This window comes from Crinia signifera, chromosome 6 (assembly GCF_055691185.1).
Source record: "Crinia signifera chromosome 6, ASM5569118v1, whole genome shotgun sequence".
In the NCBI taxonomy this organism is placed as follows: Eukaryota; Metazoa; Chordata; class Amphibia; order Anura; family Myobatrachidae; genus Crinia; species Crinia signifera.
In genome coordinates this window covers 106,655,245-106,678,563 of record NC_139222.1, presented here as the reverse complement: position 1 = coordinate 106,678,563, position 23,319 = coordinate 106,655,245, and the positions used below count along the sequence as shown (strand labels likewise).

General features: G+C 43.1%; 1 protein-coding gene across 2 annotated transcripts in view; it reads right to left on the bottom strand.

Moving 5' to 3' along the window:
* CHRNA4 (cholinergic receptor nicotinic alpha 4 subunit) overlaps positions 1-19,644 on the bottom strand; it is a 55,678-nt gene extending 36,034 nt beyond the window's left edge. Inside the window, exons 1-2 of one of the 2 annotated variants that reach the window (XM_083146759.1) lie at positions 19,200-19,644; positions 764-915 (exon numbers count right to left, since the gene is read on the bottom strand). In XM_083146759.1, coding sequence (XP_083002885.1) covers positions 764-915; positions 19,200-19,251 — 204 coding nt within the window. In that variant the 5' untranslated portion in view covers positions 19,252-19,644. The remainder of the gene's footprint in view (positions 1-763; positions 916-19,199) is intronic. The other variant, XM_083146758.1, reaches the window with a different exon arrangement.
* Positions 19,645-23,319: the final 3,675 nt, after the last annotated feature.

The following is a 23,319-nucleotide window of genomic DNA, read 5'->3' as shown; positions in this document are numbered from 1 at the left end:
AGTATTAATATTATTCACATTTTTGGTAATTTAACAATAAATAAAATATTATCTTACATTTTACTTTCATTTTTTAAGGTGCCCTTGGCAGAGGAACTGTACAGTACTTTATGTTATACATCTACAGTATAATAAGGCAGCCTATCAATTCATTAGTAACACGGCACATTAGTGGGCAGATTTTAACACTATACCTCCCAGCAGCCCCATCCTTTTTCAGGACAGCACTAATTTCACCAGGAAAAGGATTAATGGCCTTGTAAAGTAATGAGTGTGACCTACTTTTTTCATGGAGTGGCCTGTATTATTTGGGTGTGGACTGGCATATTAGACCCAGGAATTTTAGGATGAATGCACATTTAATAATGTCATCTAAAACAGATCAAATTTTGTTAATATATTAAAGAACCAGAAAAATACATGCTCTGGTGTGTTTGGAACAAATTGGAATATCATATTGATATCTGCCATGTTACAAAAGGCTCACACATAGAACATTTGTAACTTGGTCATAGAAACTTACAGACATATACAGTACTACATATCCATGTAAGTATTTTGACTAAATCAATAATAATATTTTGGTCTATAAAAAACCTTGAAAGTGTCTTATGGTAACACTGTATTATACCTCTGCTTCATTGTTTTTCTTCTTAGTTAAAAAGAAGTAATATCCCTCCTTTAAACTCATTGGTTTTAGTATGTCACATGTCATATGTAAAACCAGTCACCTGAATAATTCCGACATAGGTAAGTCACTTACCACATCAATTAGTTGGGCTATGGACAGGCCAAACCGCACAAGAACCGCATCAGATATATTGGCCACAGGGCGGGACCACTTATTGTACCCTACGAAAAGCTTTTTCAGCAGTCTTTCCTCTGCATGTGCTCGGGTTTCAAGGTGGCAGAAGGCTTGGAGGAAAAGAAAATATCGATTAATTGGACAGTGAAATATGCAGCCCTCAGATATAAATGGATACTGTAAATAGTATAACAATAATCTGAAAATACCAAAAAGTAATTTTAAACATAAAAAAAATATTTTTAGCACCACTAAAATCTAAAAATAAATCACAAACTAAAAATAAACAAAATAGAGTTCATGAATCAAACAATAAAAAACAAATACGTGTTACATTTGCTGCTGTCTCACTCACGTCACAACTATTTTAGAAACAGGAAATACCTGACAAAATCTATGAAATGGTTGGTGAAAATGCAGTTACTAAGCAATGCACTAGTCAGTTTAACAAATGGAGATATTGCTAACCGCTTCTTTTAATTTAAAACAATCAAAGTGAACCGATGACAGCAAAAATGTTTTAGACTTTTTTAAAACTCTGAAAATCATTCAGGGAACAGAACACTGTAATTGAGAAGTGGCAGTGTAGCCTGTAAGAAAGTTCCAAACACTGGGTAATCACGTATACACTATTACCCAGCATTTTACTGAGACATGATTTTTCTTGTACTACCACTCACTTGTTTAACCGCAGATACCAAAGCTGCATGATTTTCATTGTAACTCATCTTTACATTTGACATTTTCACATTTCTCTGACCTATTTAGAATTGTTGGGCCCCATTAACAATCATTTCTTATTACCGCATATTGCACATTGCTTACCATGCAGCGGAGGTTGGGACCACAAATCATGTAATTGACTTTGAATTGCATCATTTATCCTCAGGACCACCTCTTATTAGGGGAAGTGGGAAGATGGCTGGGGGGAATTTACTAGGAATCGTATTTGTGTACTTGTGTAGTTTCACGGCGCCACTAGATAGGATAGATAGGATACTAGATCGTATACGATTTAGTATGCGATTTGACATAAGATATCGCATAAGATATGATATAAGATTTACTATCCATTTCATTACCCCACTATCCACTAGGGCGTGGAGTTGATTTTATATAGCGTGGCGAGCGCAGCGAGCCCCACGAGTGTACACGGAATGTATTTTATGGAATTGCATGCAAATGGCATGCGATATTGGTGACTTGCTTTGAAACAACATCCATGTCCCCTCGCGGGGCTCGCTGCGCTCGCCACACTTCGGGTTCGGTGGCTCGCTGCGCTCGCTACACTATATAAAATCAACTCCACGCCCTAGTGGATAGTGGGGTAATGAAATGGATAGTAAATCTTATACTATATCTTATGCGATATCTTATGTCAAATCGCATACAAATCGTATCCTATCTAGTATCCTATCTAGTATCCTATCTAGTGGCGCCGTGAAACTACACAAGTACCGGGACCTTATTCTGGTTCACACGCAATGCTGCGAAATTGTAAAGTGGTGCATGTGGATAAAACACCGCTGAATTTCCCCCACGGCTGCGAATGGATGTTTTGCATAAACATCCATTTGCAGCCTTGGGTGCGGGGGCCAAATCATTCGATAGTCGCCGACCATTGAATGATTTGGAAGGTGCACGCACAGCTAAGACTCTCTGGTGTCGTTGGAACACCCATGAAATGCTGGGCATTCCCATAGGCGCAGCCCGTCGCCGCTACCCCACGCCCCCCACCAGCACTGCTAGGTGTGAAAGGGATGGTGAACTAGCAGTTTGCTGTGCCCACTCGCACCCAGCATATGTACATGCGCATAAATGCATATGCGCAGAAGTAAATCATCACGGGGGAGCAAGTGAACCAAAATAAGGCCCATGGTACAAAATTGAACATGCTGGGCAAGGCTGAAATACGTTTGTTTTTCATGATCACTTGATCTCACTAAGAAACATGTTTCACTGAATTGTGTATTATGATAGTTTACGCCGTTGTGTTTAGTTGTGTGTGAGTTCAGTTGTATAAGCAGAAATCAATAAACATCACTGTGATTAGCATTTACTACAGAAGCCTGCTCAGATCAGTGTGATAAATGGTTAGAAAATGGGGGAGGGGAAATGTACACCCTTTTCCTGCAAAATAAGTATTAAGTATAGCTATCCCTCGGCACTATGAGATGATTCTGATCCATGAACCAGCAGCAGCACACTCAAACAGTGTGGGGAGTAAAGTTTTACATGGGAGGTGGGTGTGGGTTTTTTTGTGTAAAGTTACTGTGAAATATTGACAGTTACAGTGCATACCTCCCAACTTTGGACCAGTCGGAAGCGGGATGCAGCTCCTGTGCGCCGGAGGCACGCCGGAAATTTCAGGGGGAGTGGCCTAATTCGCGCCCCCCATTTATTCCCCGCTGCTTAGCAGCCTACAGGGGGGACTCCCAACAGCCCCCCCCCTCACCGCGGGACACTGCCGGCCGCGGGAGGGACAGCGGGACAGGCCCTGATAATCGGGACTGTCCCGCTGTAATCAGGACTTTTGGGAGGTATGCAGTGCCAGTCGACATGTGGAGATCGGCAAGTTCCAGCATGTTCATGCAGTAAAAGGCCCGCTTGCACCTTTTCCCTCACTGTAAAGGAAAACGATAAGACCCGCGCATGTGTTTTAAGTTAACCCTTTAATACACAATCACCCACGCTCACATTCACACTACTTCTGCTGAACTTCTACATGGTGCTGATCAGTCCAGTACAGGGCCATGTAACACACAGAAGCACTGCAAATCTGCAGAACATTGTAGGCCCTGAGCAAAGCAACTTGTGCAGGTCTCTGCACAAGTTACATCTGCCCCACCTGCAGTGCACATGGGAGGTTATTCTGGTTGGTGCGTAATTTTCCGAATTCTTTCTGAGCGGTCCGCACGCTACACTGTGCGGACATGGTACGAAGAAACGGCCACCGGTCCTCCGCATTCGGACGGACTCACACTTTAAGAAGAGGGCGTGTTTATGGACGACATCCAAACCTTGCGTGTGTGGTGGACACACACATATTCTGCACGGTCTTACCACGTCAGAACGGACGGGAACATGGCTGTACGCACCGATGCGGTGTATTTCCGCAAAACATACCACTATCTTTTGATCCCCAAATGTGTGCTGTTATTGGTAAATGTAAAAGTGACATGTATATTTATATTAGTGAAAGCAAGTTCTGTCCATTGCTTGCAGTGTAAATGTGTGTAACAAATGCAGCCGTGCTTTCAGCATAGATTTGTGTGTTTAGTAATGGTCCATTTAAGCTGCAAGGTTTCCAATTGAAGCAATGAAAAGAGTGTAATTAATGAGTAATGAGTAGAGGAGTGGATTGTATTGTGTTCAGGTGTTCAGGTGACATTGGTTCAGGTGCGGGAGTACTAATTGGGCGATCCGAATGCCTAGCGCATGACCGATAATACTTGCTTATGGACACTGCATATTTCTTGCCTTTTGGTTTGTTTGCAGTCGGTGTTCAGTCCGAATGCACGCCTACCAGAATTAGTGCACTCCCTCGTGTACGCCCATGTTTACGCCCAGTTTAGCCCACTTTGAAACTACGCCCCTGTGTACTTCTGAATGACGCCCATAATACGCCCATATCTCCCGAGTGAATGCGGTGCACATTTCTGTACGGTATTAGTGAGAACAAGTACGGAGACCTTGCGTGGCACATGCGCATAGCGTTGCCTACGCATGCGCAGACGGCTAAAAAACGCCATCCGAAAGAATTCGGAAATTTACGCATCGACCAGAATAAGGCCCATGGTTTTGTCCCTCTAAGAAGGATTTTGGCAGAAAGAGTGAACTAGCATAAGGCCCATTGTTCTGCCGGTGTATTAATGCTGCTATACAGCTGTAATACTTTGAATTTATATAATAAAAATTGAAAGGGTATGTGGAAGCAGCAGATTCCACATTGCTAATAATAAATCTGCCCTGCGTGTTACTTCTATTGCTAGTTAATGAAAATGGTAATCTCGGTTTTTCTATAGCGTTTTTAGCACCTCATAACATTTAGCACTATTTGCAAATCTTTAAAAGGGTGTTATCTGGCACACACAGATTCATTTTTACACCTTATTCAGTTTTCCTGAAAGCTACCAGTCGGATACACCTCCCAATGACACATAAGAAAGCATGTTGTGTGAAATGCAGTGCTAGAGGTGTAAAGTGAAGGTAGTACGATCTACGTGGAACCAGTGTGGTCTTTGAGGGGCAGTGTGATCTGTACATGGTACCTGTGTGGGACAGTGTGATCTGTGACAGAGGAGGTGGGCTGTGTGGAGACAGTGTGATCTGTACATGGTACCTGTGTGGGGCAGTGTGATCTGTGACAGGGGAGGTGGGCTGTGTGGAGCAGAGGCGGATCTACCATTGGTGCAGCAGGTGCATTGCACCGGGGCCCCTGAAGACTAAGGGGCCCACTTCTGCCACCCACTGCTGAGTGGCATATTATTGTGAACTTGGTTTTTTGGTTTGGAGTGGAAGAGGAGGGCCCAAAAATGTAATTTTGCACCTGGGCCAACCACTCGTAAGTTCCGACACTGGTGTGGAGACAGTGTGATCTGTACATGGTACCTGTGTGGGGCAGTGTGATCTGTGACAGGGGAGATGGGCTGTGTGGAGACAGTGTGATCTGTGAAAAGGGAGGTGGGCTGTGTGGAGGCAGTGTGATCTGTGACAGGGGAGGTGGGCTGTGTGGAGGCAGTGTGATCTGTGACAGGGGAGGTGGGCTGTGTCGAGACAGTGTGATCTGTGACAGGGGAGGTGGGCTGTGTGGAGGCAGTGTGATCTGTGACAGGGGAGGTGGGCTGTGTGGAGACAGTGTGAGCTGTGACAGGGGAGGTGGGCTGTGTGGAGACAGTGTGAGCTGTGACAGGGGAGGTGGGCTGTGTGGAGACAGTGTGAGCTGTGACAGGGGAGGTGGGCTGTGTGGAGGCAGTGTGACCTTTGTGAGGCAATGGGCTGTGTGGGGGCAGTGTGATCTGCAAGCAAAGCTCCGACCTTGACACCTGTGAAGCCCTGCCCCCGGGTTCTGATTGGTTCATAGACCAGTTAATCAAAGAATAGCCCTGTCCCCAATGCTCATATGCGCCCCTCACCCACCTGTGCACCCAGTCTCACCCACCGAACTCTCTTGAAGTGTCTTCTTCTATTCAGGCTTCTTAACAGAAAGGAGCCATTCAAAGTTGATAAGTATGCACCATATGTGTGTGTGTGTGTTTGTGTGTGTTTGCGTGTATACCATTCTATATTAAAACACACACACAAATATTTGTGTGAATGTTACAATGTGTGTGTGTATATATATATATATATATATATATATATATATATATATATATATAAAACAATGTATTATTTATGTTGCATTTTAGATGTTAATGTGCATTTTCTCTGTATTGACTAATAGTTAATTCTCCATTATTGCTAATTTGCAATGAATTTGTAAGATACAGTGTGGATTTAGAAGCACGCAGGTGGAAGTGGGTCAACATTCACAAGGGGACGCCCCATGCATAATCTATGACCTTTCATTTAACGTGCAAGAATTTACGATAGAGACATAAAATGCGACATTTCTTGTTCAATGGCTTTCTGCCCTTTACACATAGCCAGATTAAGGGGGGCGCAGGGGATACGGTACTTGTTTCCTAGAACGGCCACAACGATTTAGATCGTTGTGGTCGTAAGATAAAAAATCGGATCGATCGCATCGCATGCGATTTGGTCGCATACGATGCGACCGATCCGATCGACCGATTTTTCACCCGATTTTTTTTTTTTTTCACCTGATTATTTTCAATTGCCCCCACAAATGTTACTAAGTGGGCTAGACCCCACGATAGACGTCAACCCGAAGCGTGGCGAGCGCAGCGAGCCCGCGAGGGGCGGCGGTGCGCGTCCTCCGACCTTTTCATTCCCCTACTATCCACTAGGGCGTGGAGTGAGAATAGAATAGTGTGGCGAGCGCAGCGAGCCACCGAGCCCGAAGCGTGGCGAGCGCAGCGAGCCCCGCGAGGGGACGCGTCTAACTTCACAGGTATACGCGTCCCCTCGCGGGGCTCGCTGCGCTCGCCACGCTTCGGGCTCGGTGGCTCGCTGCGCTCGCCACACTATTCTATTCTCACTCCACGCCCTAGTGGATAGTAGGGGAATGAAAAGGTCGGAGGACGCGCACCGCCGCCCCTCGCGGGCTCGCTGCGCTCGCCACGCTTCGGGTTGACGTCTATCGTGGGGTCATGGCGGGCACATAAAAAATGTGAAATGGGTCATATTGGCCCATTTCACCTTTTTTAACATTTTTCCCTATGTGAGATGGACTTAATCAAGTCCATCTCATCTTGTGCCATTATAATGGCACAAGACCGACAAGATCCTCCCGATTTCAATGTTAAAAGATTTTTTAACATTGAAGTCTATGGAAAAATCGGGTCAATCGGTCGGTCGCATCGCGGCCGATTTTAATTGGTCGCGACCGACCGATTGACCCGATTTCTGTCAATCAAAGTGAAAAAAGTGTAAAAAATCGGCCACATCGTGAGGATCGTGTCCCTTAATTAAGAGCCACGATCACTCACGATTGTGGCCGTTCTAGGAAACAAGTACCGGGGATACTGTACCCTGGGCCCCCTCTGTCAGGGCCCCTTCCAGCCAGAGCACAGTGACATCACTAGTTCTCCTGATTCCTGTCCCAGTGTGTGTGTAGTACAGAGGCTGCAGCTAATCTTGCATGTGACAAGACAGATGATACAGTAGATGTTATTTTTCTATGTGTATTGTAAGGTTGTTTATGTTGTCTTTGTTTCAGTGCAAGAAAACTTTATAAAATAGCAGTATGGGACCTTTGGTAGACCAAAATTAGGTCGACATGCATTGGGACGACCACTGAAGGTTGACATGGCTTGTGTTGACACCTCAAATAGGTCGACATTCCTAAGGTTGACACGGATGGAAGATTGACATAAGCATTAGGTCGACAATGGCTAGGTCGATAGTCAAAAGGTCAACATGGGGTTTTCACTTTTTTGTCTTGAATGTCGACATGGTCGTCTTGGACAAGGTATCGGTGCACCCATTATTACACTATTAGTTTAAATCTAATATACTCCTGTGGTTTGAATTTAATATACACATTATATACCTCTCAACAGGCGTTGAAATTCCTGTATTATAAATTGAAATGTTTAACACAGGTGACGCCAGTCATATATTAAGAGGGAAGTCCAGATAGTGAGCATTTTGTGCATCGTGGAATGAGTCATGTTGGGGACGTATGCATAGTTTAATATATCCCCCCCCCCCCTCCTTACCTGGGTCACCTGTCTTAAGTGCCCCAGGCCCCCACAAAGCTTAATCCAGCCCTGCCTTAACACCAAACAACTATGTTATGTCTCAGTGTGACCGTCACCTACTAGCCGTTTGTAACTCACTCACCATCAAATGATTTTTCCAGTCTGTGCAAGTGTGTGTAAACCTGACCCTTACACTGTGACAGACACAAGCTGATGAAGGCCGGAGCTACTGTCACATGACCTCCCTGAAAACGCCTGGGCACATCTGCATTTTTCATGACACTCCCCAAAACGTTTGTTTTCTACCCCAAAACTGAGACTTTCCTGTTAATCAAACTATGGCTGGCTTGTGAATGAAACAGATTTTCGTTGCTGTGTGCCCTTCTGCATTCATGCTGTGGCCCAGATGCATGCACAGTCTTTTGATAATTGGCCGTCAGAGCCGGCCTTAGGCATAGGCAAACTAGGCAAGTGCCTAGGGCATTTGGAATGCCTATGGGCACCAGCAGCTTCTGCTGATTAAAATGATATGCAGCATGCCTATATTCTGTGTGTGAGTGAGGCTGTATCTGCATATGAAATAGTGTATTCATGGAAATCACTGTAACATAGCATTCCGTATGCAGGTACAGCCACAGTCGCACACATAATATAGGCATGCCACATATCATTTTAATCATTGGAAGCTCCTTGTGTATGCTGGTCATTACAATGCAAATAAGATGAATTTTCAGCAAAAAAGGCACCCAACGTTAGCAGAACTGGCCAGGAGCTGCATGGCCTATTGAGTCAAGATGTATGAGGAAACATCTGTATCCAAGCAGAGGCAGAGGTCACAGTGTTAGCGGCTGTGCGAGTGCTGTCTGCGGGTGGGTTGGTTGTGCAACAGTGTTCGGTATATGTGTAAGGGGCATTATGTGTATCATGTATAAATGCATTAATAATGTGCGACATATGTGTAACAGGCATAATGTGTGTCATGTGTATAAGGGCATTAATAATGTGCAACATATGCATAATGGTCATTATGTGTGTCATGTGTATAAGGGCATTAATAATGTGCAACATATGTGTAAGGGGCATTATATGTGTCATTATGTGTATGAAGGGCATTAAGGTTGGCATAATGTGTAAGGGGCCTTATGGTTATAAGGACATTAATAATGTGTGTCATGTGTAATGGGCATTACTGTGTGGTATTATCAGGGGTGCCGAGAGAAAGGGGTAGGGGGTACAAATTACCCAGGCCAAAGTCTGATGGAAGGGCCCAGTGGGGGCCCCGGGCCCCCTCCCCTTAATTGACAGCAGCAGCTGCAGCTCTTCTCCTCTGCCCAGCACACACGGCTTTGTGCTGGGTTGCAGTGTGGCCATGGAGGTGCTTAAAATACAATATTTTTTCAGGATTTTTTATGGGTATAATGTGAATAATGTGAGGAGTAATGTACGTAAGGTAAAGTGGTACTACTGTGTGATGTAACGTGAATAAGGGACACCATTGCATGATATAACGTGAATAAAGTTGCATTACTGTGTGGCATAATTTGAATTGGGGGTACTATTGGGTGGCCATGCCCCTTCCCAGCAAGAACATACTCCTGTTTGGGGGTTTCTATTTAAAATATTGCGGGTAGGAGCAAAATGATGACTGCTATGATGAGGGTTGATGGTGCTGAGAAAGGGGAGCAGGGTCAGAGGCGGAACTAGTGGCGGTGCTAGGGGGGCACCAGCCAAAATCTTGCCTAGGGCGTCATTTAGGCTAGGGCCGGCTCTGTTGGCCGTTGTGTGAATCCGCACAGCGCCGATCAGGTCAGAATAACCCCGAGGTCTCTATCAGGTCCTAAGAGTGAAATGCAGCAGGATTATCGGCCACGGTTGAACACTTTCTTTCTTCTGCGCATTTGTCTAACACGGGGCGATTTCAGCCCCTTTTCTAAGCAGCCTGATTAGACGTGTTACCAGGGCTTTAGACTTTGATTGCATTTCTAATCACGATGCCCAACCTGTGCTGGGCCCCCACATGTTAGTATCATCTGCTGGGAAAGCCAGTGCTTGCGGACTGTCATAACAAGACACAAAGCCCCGCTCAGCAAGAACGCTCAGCACACAGCAGAGCACAGGGAGACCTGGAGGAATTGTGCCAGCTGCTAACCTCATGCTTTGTGCTGCATTCTCTACTAGTAGATGGCCAGAAGTGCTGGTCAGCCAAAATTACACTCTAATATATGGATTTAGGTGAATAATGAATTATTATTATTATTATTATTATTATTATTATAAATGTCTTTTCATCTCCAGTTTCTGCCAGACTTTTTGGGGCCCCTATATTCTAGATGCTCAAGCAATCCTTTTTGGGTAGATCCAGCATCAATTCATCAGGTTCCCTATCCAGTGGGGATAGTTATCTGAGCCCTGCTCTACTAACAGAGCACCACTGTACTAGGAGCAGGACAGATTAAGAAAAGAAGCTAAAAGAAGCTCAGATGGTCAATTCCTAGTCTTCCCTCTAAGTTGTGTAGGATGACAGGGACTGAGTCTTGTTGGACTTGAACATGGTCATGCCCATTTATCTTGCATCTATGTAGACTTGCCAAAATCTAAGAGAACTTGGTCCTGCCCCCTGAAAGAGCAGTGAAGCTGGTGATTCTGGGTGGCAGGAAGACTGCTGCAGAAAAAGCTGTGAAATTCTTTAGCTTAGAGAATTGTAGAATGCTCTCTGTGTGATGAACCCAATGTATTTGATTCATTTATAATATTCCTATGTATTTATGTAAATATATTTGTCTAATTAATGAATATATTATAATTATATTGTAAAAAAAACACATGTACTGTTGTAGCTTTTCAGTTAATACAGTAGCTTATGCAAGGTGACTAGGAAAAGAAGAAAAGAGAGCTAAACAGAAGCCCTATGGCAGGGGTGTTTTAAGAGAGAAGCCTGTTGTGTGGCATCCACTGTACAGGCCCAATCTCCTCTACTGGCAGCCACGCAGTGTAGCGCAGGACAGCTTTATAGAGGCTGAGCACTAGAGGACTCAGACTCTAATGCGTATGTGCAGATCTCCAGAAAAATGGCGCTATGGATATTTTTCCAGCAATTTGCGCAGTACTGCTGCCATCTTCGCAGAACTCTGGAGGGGTAAGTATTAAAATCTGTGTACAGTGTGGGTTCCCCTGGACTCACACTGCACCCTACACCCATTATGAATATGCCAATGCCCAATGGCCTCACAACAGGCACTATTATGCAAAACAACAACACACTATTCACAAGTGCTAAATGGGGGTTTATGAGGGTAAGTGAGTGGTAAAAATGCAAGCACACATAAGATAATTGTTTTGTGGGTGTGTTGAGACCATATAGCCAGAGTTACCCACTATTCTGAGCCATACATATGGATGCCAATTACTTCCTGATCTGCTTCTCCCAGCAAGGGTTACTGTAGGTGCAAGCGCTCATAATAACAGTGACAGCTGCTCTTAGCTATGGGATATGGGGAGATGCAGTTTCATACTGTGAATGCATACACATTAGGTAGTGCATGGAGCCACATTGGCATTCTGTTTGCAATTCATTTACATTTTGGGCCTTATTCTAGTTCACTCTTTCTGACATAATCCTTCTTAGATGGACAAAACCATGTGCACTGCAGGTGCAGCAGATGTTACTTGTGCAGATAGAATTAGATTTGGGTGGGGTTTTACTTCAAAGTGAGATCTATATTGCAGTGTAAAAATAAAGCAGTCAGTATTTACCCTGCACAGAAACAAAATAACTCACCCAAATCGAATTCTCTCTGCACATGTTACATCTGCCCCCCTGGTTTTGTCCATCTAAGAAGGATTTTGTCAGAAAGAGTGAACTAGAATAAGGGCCTTTGCTCACAACGGGCAACCAGAGATGCATTTGCATTACCTACAAATCAGAATCGTGGCCAAAGTGCACTAGATGTAGTAGATTTATGATTGGATATCCCGCCAGTGGGAGTAAGAGTTAATGTCATTAGCAATGAGTTAGGTACAGATAATGTGTATTGGCCATTTTTTGTCTATATAATTTATAATAGAGAGAGAACTGTTCTGGTTTGTCTCCAGTTGCCGGTCTTGGAAGCATAGCCAGGTGCCTTTTTGTCAGGGGACTAGCTGTCCCTCTTATGCAGCAGCAGAACCAGGCTGGCAGTATGCTGTGCAGGTAGAGACACAGGAGTATCAGGTTTTATGAGCTACAGAGGAGAGATAGGAGGGTGGATACAGCTGTGCATTATTAGGAGATAGGAGGGTGGATAGAGCTGTTCGTTATTAGGAGATAGGAGGGTGGATAGAGCTGTGCATTATTAGGAGATAGGAGGGTGGATAGAGCTGTGCATTATTAGGAGATAGGAGGGTGGCTAGAGCTGTGCATTATTAGGAGATAGGAGGGTGGATAGAGCTGTGCATTATTAGGTGATAGGAGGGTGGATAGAGCTGTGCATTATTAGGAGATAGGAGGGTGGATAGAGCTGTGCATTATTAGGAGATAGGAGGGTGGATAGAGCTGTGCATTATTAGGAGATAGGAGGGTGGATAGAGCTGTGCATTATTAGGAGATAGGAGGGTGGCTAGAGCTGTGCATTATTAGGAGATAGGAAGGTGGATAGAGCTGTGCATTATTTGGAGATAGGAGGGTGGATAGAGCTGTGCATTATTAGGAGATAGGAAGGTGGATAGAGCTGTGCATTATTAGGAGATAGGAGGGTGGATAGAGCTGTGCATTATTAGGAGATAGGAGGGTGGATAGAGCTGTGCATTATTAGGAAATAGGAGGGTGGATAGAGCTGTGCATTATTAGGAGATAGGAGGGTGGATAGAGCTGTGCATTATTAGGAGATAGGAGGGTGGATAGAGCTGTGCATTATTAGGACATAGGAGGGTGGATAGAGCTGTGCATTATTACATTATTAGTTTAGATTTAATATACATCATTGGTTTACATTTATTATACACAACATCACCTATTCCAGAATGGACAAAATGCTCTCTACAGTACCTATACTTACTTTTTAAGTTATCATTGCTTTCACTTATGTTGAAACACCTTTATTTTTTCAATTATATAGTTAAACACAGGTGACGTTAATCATAATTTAAGAGTGATGTCCAGGTACAGAGAATATGTCCCACCTGGAATGGGTCATGTCCGGATCTATGCTCACAATCTAATATGATCACACACACACACACATACACATATACACACACACACCGTAGTTCCACCAGGGTCTCCGTCTTAATTGTCTCGGCAACCCCCATGGCTTAATCTGGCCCTGCTCAGAAGCACATTCCATTTCTTATACAATTAATAAAAGAAACTGTTTATATTGACATAAATAATGCAGTTACCCAGGGGATTCTGCATAGCAACTACAGATATTTCCCATACAGATCACACAATGCAGCAAACACAGTCAAGGACATCAGATGTGTCTGTGAAACACAAAATATAGAGCTGTATAGAGCCAGACAAATTCTAAATGAGAGAGAAGAATGTTGCCAGTTTTTGATGTCCTTCATTGTGTATGTTCTGAACTTAATGATTGCCTTTTACCCAGGTAGGAGCATATAATGATATATTAGGCAGAATTATTCAGTAGAATTATTGAATGTGGGGCAGGCTCAGTTTCCTGCATTGTCTGAAAGTGTAAATGTGACACAAGTATTCGATATATTATTACCTGTCAGCTACATAAAGAAGGCAGTCATTTTATCACATTCTGCCACTTTGTGGACCCAGAATGGAGAGGGCCTCTCTTTTAAGGGGTGCGATATATGCAAATCTGGGCATGAGCTGTACACATTGTATAAAGCTTGCTTGTGTCCAGAATTGTTTTTGAAATGACAGGTGGAGCAGATCTGTCCTCATATACTACTGCTGCAGTCGTGCCAAACAGACCCGGCCTCTTGGTGTTCCAGGTACTGTGCCACTCTGCTAGTGCAAGGCGTCTTTTTCACCCAGAAATGCATCTTAGTCACATTGCAAGGTGACTGAGAAGCACAAAGAGACTGATTTGATTGATATGTGACACTTGTGTGCAACTGAGTCTGAATTTGTTTATGAAGTTCTATCATGCAGAGGCCACAGCTTTTTTCAATCTCAAGCTCCAGTGTGCCTTGTATACAGACTCTTTTACAAATAGATGTAAAAAATGTTGTATATCAAATTACTCATGCAACAAAAATGCATTTTTCAGGTGAAGAAGACACCGGTTGCTGGCAGAGTTGCAGAGAACCTACGTTCAAATTGAAATCTAAATTGCAGTGTAAAATTAAAGTAGCCAGATTTACCCTGCACAGAAAAATAATAACTCCCCCAAATCTAACTTTCTCTGCACATGTTACATCTGCCTCACCTGCAGTGCACAAAGGTTTGCCCATTTCGAGAAACAAATTTGTCCTCCGAGCATGGGCCTGATTCAGACTGGCTTGCTATGATGCATCATTTCACAGCCTAGCATGCCGGTAAACACCGCCCCGCCAAAGGGATGCCCCCCACCAATCCCCGCACCTGTGCATTGTTGCAAATGTGTTCGCAGCTGTGCAGACATGGGAATAATCATTCCCCATAAAATGATTATTCCCCTGCTCTCTGCGCTCCTTCCCAATGACTGTAAAATGCCTGTGTTTTCCAGGGCACTCCTGGAAAATGCCGGCGGCATGTCCCCAAATGGCCACCCACTGTCAATCAAACAGTGGGCAGCATGCAAGCACAGGAGTTGTAGCCTGTGATAACACATGGGGCTTGTGCATGGGCACAGCAGACCATGCGCGGTCCTATGATTATCGGATAGGCTGCAAGTTCGCAGCCCCTCTAAACAAACCTGAATCGGTCCCAGGTCTGAATTAGGCCCCAGTTATTTCCCTTCAGTCACAAATGGGGATGCACCTGCTAAGCATATGACTCTGCATTTAGTTGTGTATCTGTGATTCCAGAGCATGTGCAGTGCTAAGATGTGTATTATGCACTCCCAAAAGGACCTTCATTCAACTCTGCATAGCCCCATGATGCCCTTATGATGCCACTGGTTCCTAATGGGTTCCTATGAGTACTCACTAGGAATTCGTATGAAACTCGCTTTAGCCCAATGCATGGCTGCCTCTTCATTGTATAGGGGGAAAGTTAATGATCTGAATTACATAAATAAGATCCAACTTGATTGCTAACTACATATATAGTTTTAACACTGCATAGCCCCCCTGTGCCCTTATGATGTTACTGGATCCTAATGTGTTTATACTCATTAAGTATTCAAATGAAACTCGTTCAGCCCAATGCATGGCTGCCTCCACATTGCATAGGGAAAAGGTTTGTAATATGAAATACTGTACATAAATAGTTCTTACTTGATTGATAATATTAATTACACACAGTATATAAGTTCTATCGCTGCATAGCCCTTATGATGTCGCTGTTCCAAATGAGTTTGTATTTTTTAGATATTCTTATGAAACTCATGAGGGTGCCGTGACGCTATTATACATACAGAAATTTCACTGCCATTATGTGGCCATGCAAAGCTGGGAAAGGATTTGCTAGAAATTGTGCCATGCCCCTGTTTTCTTGTGGGTTATGGCTGTACTTTAAATTGTGGAAATGTTTTGATTATATATAGATATGTGTCATTAGAAATTGTAACATTTAGTACCTTTGTATAAATTACCGTAAAGTGAGCAGAGATCCCATGGAATATACACCAGTTGCTTATATGAGGATTTGGATCACTTAACATCAAATCTGAACTTTTGGGGAAAGGAAGACTTTTCTTTTCGCTTTAGCATAAGATTTGCCAAATACCAGTCCCGTTAGCACCTTTTCTGGCATAGTTCAGGCAGGGAATTGATTGGGAATACAGTAATATGGTTTTATGCTGGGCAATGATACAGATGTGTGGGGTGCACAGAAAGGGTGAGCAGCTGTCAAATATTATGAAAGCAGCAGTTGTGGTACCCAGGGATCCAGAAAGGTGATTTGGAATTTAAGGTGGAATATGGAGGAAGGGCAATAATAGGAGACAGAATAAACATTTCTAATACATATACAGAGCATCCAGGCTGCCCTGCCACACGCACCAATGTAATGCAGGTCTCTATATACGCAAATGTCATGCTGTGAGGCTGCTGTATACTATACACACAATATCCATACACTGATGTGTGGCATGATAACAAGGTAATACCATTGCTGGCAAGATGGGGGCATTGAGGTTTAGGAGGGATCTAAACTGAGCATTTTATCTAGTATAGGAATGGAACAGATCAGTAAGTATGTTGATTCCAGTTTACCACCTAAGGACTTATACTAGTGGGTGGTCTGACTACTGGCTGTGGTACATTTGTAACTGCATTTGTGAACCAGAGAGCGAACATACCATATATACTGCAATAATCAGTAGCTCATTATGAAAAAAAAAAACATGGGCAATAATTTATGCATATTTCCTATTGCTTGGAGGGCATTAAACTCTCATTTCTTTGTATATTGCAACAAAGTAAAAAGTGTAATCTGTAGAGAACAGGCATTTAATAGGCAAGATAAGCTGCAATATTGAAACTGTTATCTTGCTATTGACCCAATACTGCTACCAGTGGGTATATACAGTATCTGTGTGTGTGTCTATATTTATGCATGTGAGTCTATGTACAATACCTAACATATATTACACTTTGGCTATTATACTTGACACATTTAATAAATGATACTGTTTCCTGGCTTTTCCTCCTAAATAGTCTGTAAGGTCCAGAATTATCTTCTATCTCTTAACGCATCAGTGGCAATTTATGAATAAATTTACATAAACTGCCAACAATATCTGATTAAAATACCTGTCCAGGAGATGCTATCTACATAATCATATAAATGCATTATGTAACAAAATATAGTATGATTTCATCTACAGCTTATTTTAGAATCTGTATGTATCCTTATGACAAGTGCTATGCTTGGGATAATTGTGGGGAAATTATAAAATAGTTTCAGTTGTTTTATTAAATAAAACAAAAAAAAGTGAAATAAATCGAAATAATTTACTGTTAGTATAGTATATTTTTACATTTTGCATGAAGCAGTGCTGTACAATCAGATACAGCTAAACATACCATGATTAACAAACAATGTAATAGAAGTTGATTTGGAACCACCCCCTAGACTTTACAATCTATTCAACTACACAATGTCCAACCGATCTCCAACCTACTGTATACCAGAATGAAAAGATTCCCAATGTTGGAGTCATTTCAATCATCTGGATAATGTTGGAATGCATCAATGTGTAGCATAAGCCATGCAAACATAATCAACCAAGGGGTCAGTTTCAGGTGATCTCCTGGTGCTAATAGGGGTGCAGAGTTCTCAGTTATGCTGAGTTCTAGGCTAAATCCGCTTTCCGTCTCAGCACAGCCCCGGGATCCAGCGAGCTACAGCTGGAAGGGAGACGAGAAATAATCGTCTCGTATTAAACCAACAACCTCAGGGAAGTGAGGACTTTAATGTAAAACTAGAGCGAGGGAAATAGCAAAGTACATCATTATACGTGTGCATGGAGCCCCCAGCCACTCACAGGCAGATCAGATCCGTGGTAGGGGGTCGGACAGGACAAATAAAGAACAAGATACTAAGAGCAAACAAGAACAAACTGTTTACTGGCATAATGTACAGTAATTATGTAATATGTAACATACCTACATATCCATCTATCTACAATGTATATCTACAGTATCTACCTATCTATCACACACACACACACACACACACACACACACACACACACACACACACACACACACACACACCCTGACTGCTGCCCCAACCATTGTCAATTGTTTTTACAACAGTCACCTTACATTATCTATAATGTTGCACATGTGATAAGTGCCATCCATTTAAAATACCCATCCCATGCTGACTATACATAATCCCCTATTCACATACTCTATTAAATACCTTGCGTGTCGTATCTGAGATGTATTTAGTATAATCCCCCATTATATGCGTTTACACCCCCCCCCCCCCCCCCCCCCCCGAATGATGTGACACATTGCCTGCAGAATCTTCTACTTCATCCCAGAGGCAGATGACCTGGCTGAGGCTCTGCATCAGGTCATGCTCCTATTTGTAGTTCTACACAGCTGGAGATCCACAGGTTACCCGAATCTGATGTACCCAGTACCCTATGACAACGCTAGGACCTCTCTGTTGCACATCATTAATCCCATAATAAATCAAAACTAAACCCATCCGGTGTGGGCGATGCTTGAGTGTCCCCTACTATGTCCCATCTGTACCTCATCTATATTCAGCCCAGTGTTCCCTGTAACTGCACTCACTGCGCACCTGTATCAGAGGAGAACACTGTATTCACTGAAGAATAAAAGCCAATCATGTTCATTAATTAGTAATTAGCAGCAATTTCCCACCACATTTCCGTTGTTTTTCTAAACTATAATCTCATTTGTTGCAGTAAATTGCCTTATTCTAGTAATTGTATTGTCTATTTGTACCTGATACTACTCAATGGCATCCTGTCCTGTATCCTGTTTGTATCTTCTATATTAGTCCCGCATCTCCACCCGCCCTTCCCCTGGACCGGAGATTACTTTGGAGCTGTCCATGGTGCTGGACCGGAGATTACTTTGGAGCTGTCCATGGTGCTGGATGGCAGAGCGGACCCATAGCGGAGAACATAGTCTCCCCAATAAGGGACGCCGGGATCCCGACCAACGGGATTTAAACTGCATCCCCCAATAAGTGCTACATCATGTTAGCATGCACAGGGATCACCAGGAAGAATCCTGTATCCACAAACCCTGTCCTGTCGCACTGTGCATGCAGCTATATCAGAACCTTCATTTGCTATGCTATATTCTGTATTTAATGTAACTTTATGTACCCTCTATGTGAGAGAGCATCCGACCTGTAACTTGTACAGAGAACAGTCCGATCTGCGCCATCAGCAGCTGCCGGCATCCCGAGCAAACAGCTGCCTGCAACAATATATCGGAATGTCAACTTGTCAGTAGAGAGTTAAAGCAAGACTTACCTGGAGAGACGGAGATACACAGGGAAAGCAACAGGGACGCCCTTAAACTCATGGTGCCAAGCAAATGAGCAAGGATCTTCCTCAGTCAAAGAGTGTTGTTCACTTCACCCCCACGCAGTCTCATATTCTGTCTCTCTGGACTGTCTCTTCCTCAGGTGCCATCACCTGCTTCCCCTCACTCCAGTCACCATGTAATGGGAAATGCTTTGAGCTGACCCCTGCCTCCATATGCTGATGTTACCTGAGACTCCCTGCCCCCTGCAGAATTCTCATCTCACACTCTAACCCAGATGTGTCCTCTCAGTTGATGTGGCTGATGGGTTTCAAGGCTGGGTGCCTGTGCTCACTCCCAGATGCTCTCACTGGTGCTGTGAGCTGTGTCTGCTCTTGGCAGAGAAGGGGCAGTGTTGTTCTAAGACAGTGACTGCCCACCTCGGGCACTGAGTGGGGAGAGGTGTGTAGGTGCTCTATCTTACATGAAGTGTTATGAGACACAAATACCAAAATGCAAGCTTCGTGATCCTCACAATGTCTCCCCTGGATTACTAACAGCTCATCCCACACCAAGCATGCTCATATTATCTAGAATGAAAGGACACCAGGTCTAATCACATTAAGGCTATGCAGAATGGACACTGTAATTGCATTAGCCCTTTAATAAAGATTGTTGTCACCCCCCAGCAGTGAGGGGTCTGATAACAGACTGATTGCTTTATAATGCAGGACACATTTTGTTACAGCTTGCATACAGACATGACAGTCAGTGCTGGAGGAAGTGTTTCTCTCACAGGATAGAAGCAGTTTATTAGAGAACACTGATGAATGAGATTATCACACTGACTGACTATGCTTAGTTTATGTTCATGAATGAAAATACTAAAAAACAGATAAAGATATTGGGTGACATTTAATAGGATGAGAGAATCAGAAAGTGAGAGATTTGGTAAGAAATCTCAGGTTTTTTTTAAGCATTTACACTGCAAAACCAGTTTGATTTTTCCGTGTAAATGATTGCCGCTTTAAAAAAAACTGGAGATCTCTCACTTTCTGATTCTCTCACTCTATTTCACCCATTGGCCGTGTTTGCATGTAAATATTTTTTTGCAGAAAATATAATTTGGCGCACTGTGATTTGCATAACTTATAGAGTTGCAGCTTTCTCAATAGCTTCACTGAGTGCCAATGTTCGTCACATTTCACTATATAGGAAATATGCCATATTTATAGCAGGTGTTTAAACACAGCAAAGACCTGGACTAAGTAGATTCACCAGAAAAGGCATGACTGAAGTGAAAGGTTCTTGTAGAGACAGTGAGAGGCCAATTCAGACCCATTCGGATGGGCTGTGAATTTGTCCAGTAATCGAACAACCATGTATGTGCACGGTAAGATGTGCGCATGCGTGAGTCGTCCGCCCGAAAGCAGCGAGCACAGGCTAGCCTTTGATCGCTGCCCGCAGGGTTATTAACACACTTATTGTTTGGGGATGTGCCAATGGCATTTTCTCGGAGTGGCCAGAAAACACAGATGTTCCCTAAGCCATTGGGAGGGAGGGCCGCTGAAATAATCAATGGCCTCCTTCTCCCCGTGGCCTTCGCAGCGCCAAGTGAGTACTTGCTCACTCAGTGTTCTGAGAAGGGAAAAATCATTCTATGGTGGGGGCTGCAGCATAGTTCAAAATTCAAATAGAGGAGCCACACCAACTCAGTCAGCGAGTCAGTTTGGAATGTCAGTTGATAGTTGGTGTGGTTCCCCTATTTGAATTTTACACTGTGCCTTCTTTGAAACCTCCCTTGCATACATGAGTATATCAATTGGCAAAACATGTCTGCATTAGCAACCCAACATATTAAATACATTCCTACATATTAATAAATAGAAGTTATATTTATTTTTGTGAGACAAAAAATCCACTTTTTTATTGGTCAAAAGCATACAGTAGTTGTATCATCTACTGTGCTATCTAGCCTCCAACTAGCAACTAGGTCACAGAGGCACCAAAGGCTCAAATATTTCAACTTTATGTTGTTGCTTTACAAGTTATAAGGGTAAAGGTGCTAAACCAATTTGTTGCATAGGGCCATATGGACTCTTATTTGGTTCATTCTGCGTAATGCCTGCTTTTAAAGCTGCACTATCAACAATTAATAGTGAGTGGTCAAATCATGTGCCTAGTACAGGTTGCACATTTTTCTCTAATAGACAAAACCATGTGCACTGCAGGTGGGGCAGATGTAACATGTGCAGAGAGAGTTAGATTTGGGTGGAGTTGGTTCAAACTGAAACTAAATTGCAGTGTAAAAATAAAGCAGCCAGTATTTATCCTGCACAGAGACAAAATAACTCATACAAATTTAATTCTCCATTAGACATTAGGTAAAAATGAAGTCTGAATTATGCCCTATGTGGGTTACATGCCACGGCTTTTCATGGGCCACTTGCATCACAAATTTTGTATGCAATTGAGGCAAACAAGGCCCTGCTGCCTCCTTAGTATTTTGAGTAATTTAAGATCTGATTGCAGCTCTAACAAGCAAATCAAACAAATGATTGCTTTCCCTGATTTTTTTTGCAATCATGCACACATTGCAGTCACAGACAACAATTTCCAGTGAACAAATAAACCCATTGGCTCCTGGTACTTAATGAAAGATGAACAACAGGTCCTAATTTAGATGTTTAGAGTATTTTAAAGGACTGTCAATTAGCAAAATACTGTATACTAAGGACCCGGGGCCTAATTCAGCTTGAGACAATGAAATGTGAAAATCGCTATTAGGAGATTTTCGCATTTCTGCACAGGAGCAGCACACGCAGCATGCATACGTGAAGTTTAAAATGCATTTTGTTTGATGGGGCAGTATCAGGGTATTAGGGCAGTGCAGTCTGTACAAAGTAGGCATTTTCGCATCATTTCTGTTGCAGCACAGGGCGGCTGCATGACATCACAAACGGCCACTGCGAACCAAAACATGGTGGCCCTGCTCCTGCCTTTACAGTCACAGGTTTGTTTTTTCAGGCCCTTGGATTGCAAGGTTTATAGTACGACTGGTAAGGGATGCGTGAATGGGAGGTAGACAGTAGAGAGTTAATAGCACCGGGGGAGGGGCGTTATCAAGAGGACATCAGCAGTATATAGTTTGTTAACTTCTTTATGGAACTAGGTTTTGTGTTTTTGTTTGAGAGGTGGGTTGGGTCCATTTGTTTCAATGTTGTATCACTGGAAAAATTGATTTATTTTTCTTTTGTACTGTATGTAATACAAAACTATGTATTAAAAAAAAATGAGAGCACTTTTGAGAACAGTAAGATTGCCTATCATGTGAAACACTGAAAGAACAAGATGGCTTTTATTATGAAACAGATTACATTTATCTTTGTGGTGGGAGCTGAAGTATTGGATTCAATCATAGAGATGCTGACTTGAGTTAACTTTGTTACACTGTCCCTGAGACCACCGTCGCTGTAATGAATACACTGATGAATTGAATTATAAAGGATGAGGCTACTGATTGGACTAGTGTCATATACAGACAGACACGAGAAGCCACCTTACAGTGGTTTTTAATATGTATTGAGCTGGGAAGGGAGGACAGTGACTTATGCTTACATACAGAAGTGTGAAATTGACAAGTGGCCTGGAATATATGAAAATGTTTAGCATGTATATATATATATATATATATATATATATATATGCGGCGAATAGTCGGCACTCGCTATCTGTGTCAGCTGCGTGGTGCTCGGGAACAGAAGGTATGTAGAGGGCGACACCCCGGCACTCACTCTCTTCAAAAAGGCTCAAGGACACAAAGTTTGCGTTTGCAACGTTTCGGATCTCTTTACTGGATCCGTCGTCAGGCAGTACAATATCCCGGATATTGTACTGCCTGACGACGGATCCAGTAAAGAGATCCGAAACGTTGCAAACGCAAACTTTGTGTCCTTGAGCCTTTTTGAAGAGAGTGAGTGCCGGGGTGTCGCCCTCTATATATATATATATATATATATATATATGTTGCATATTTGAGGTCAGGCAGCGATGTTGGATGAGAAGTCCTTCGTGGCTCACAATCTCCATCCCAGTTCGTCCCAAAGGTGTGTGAAGTGGTCAGTGGGT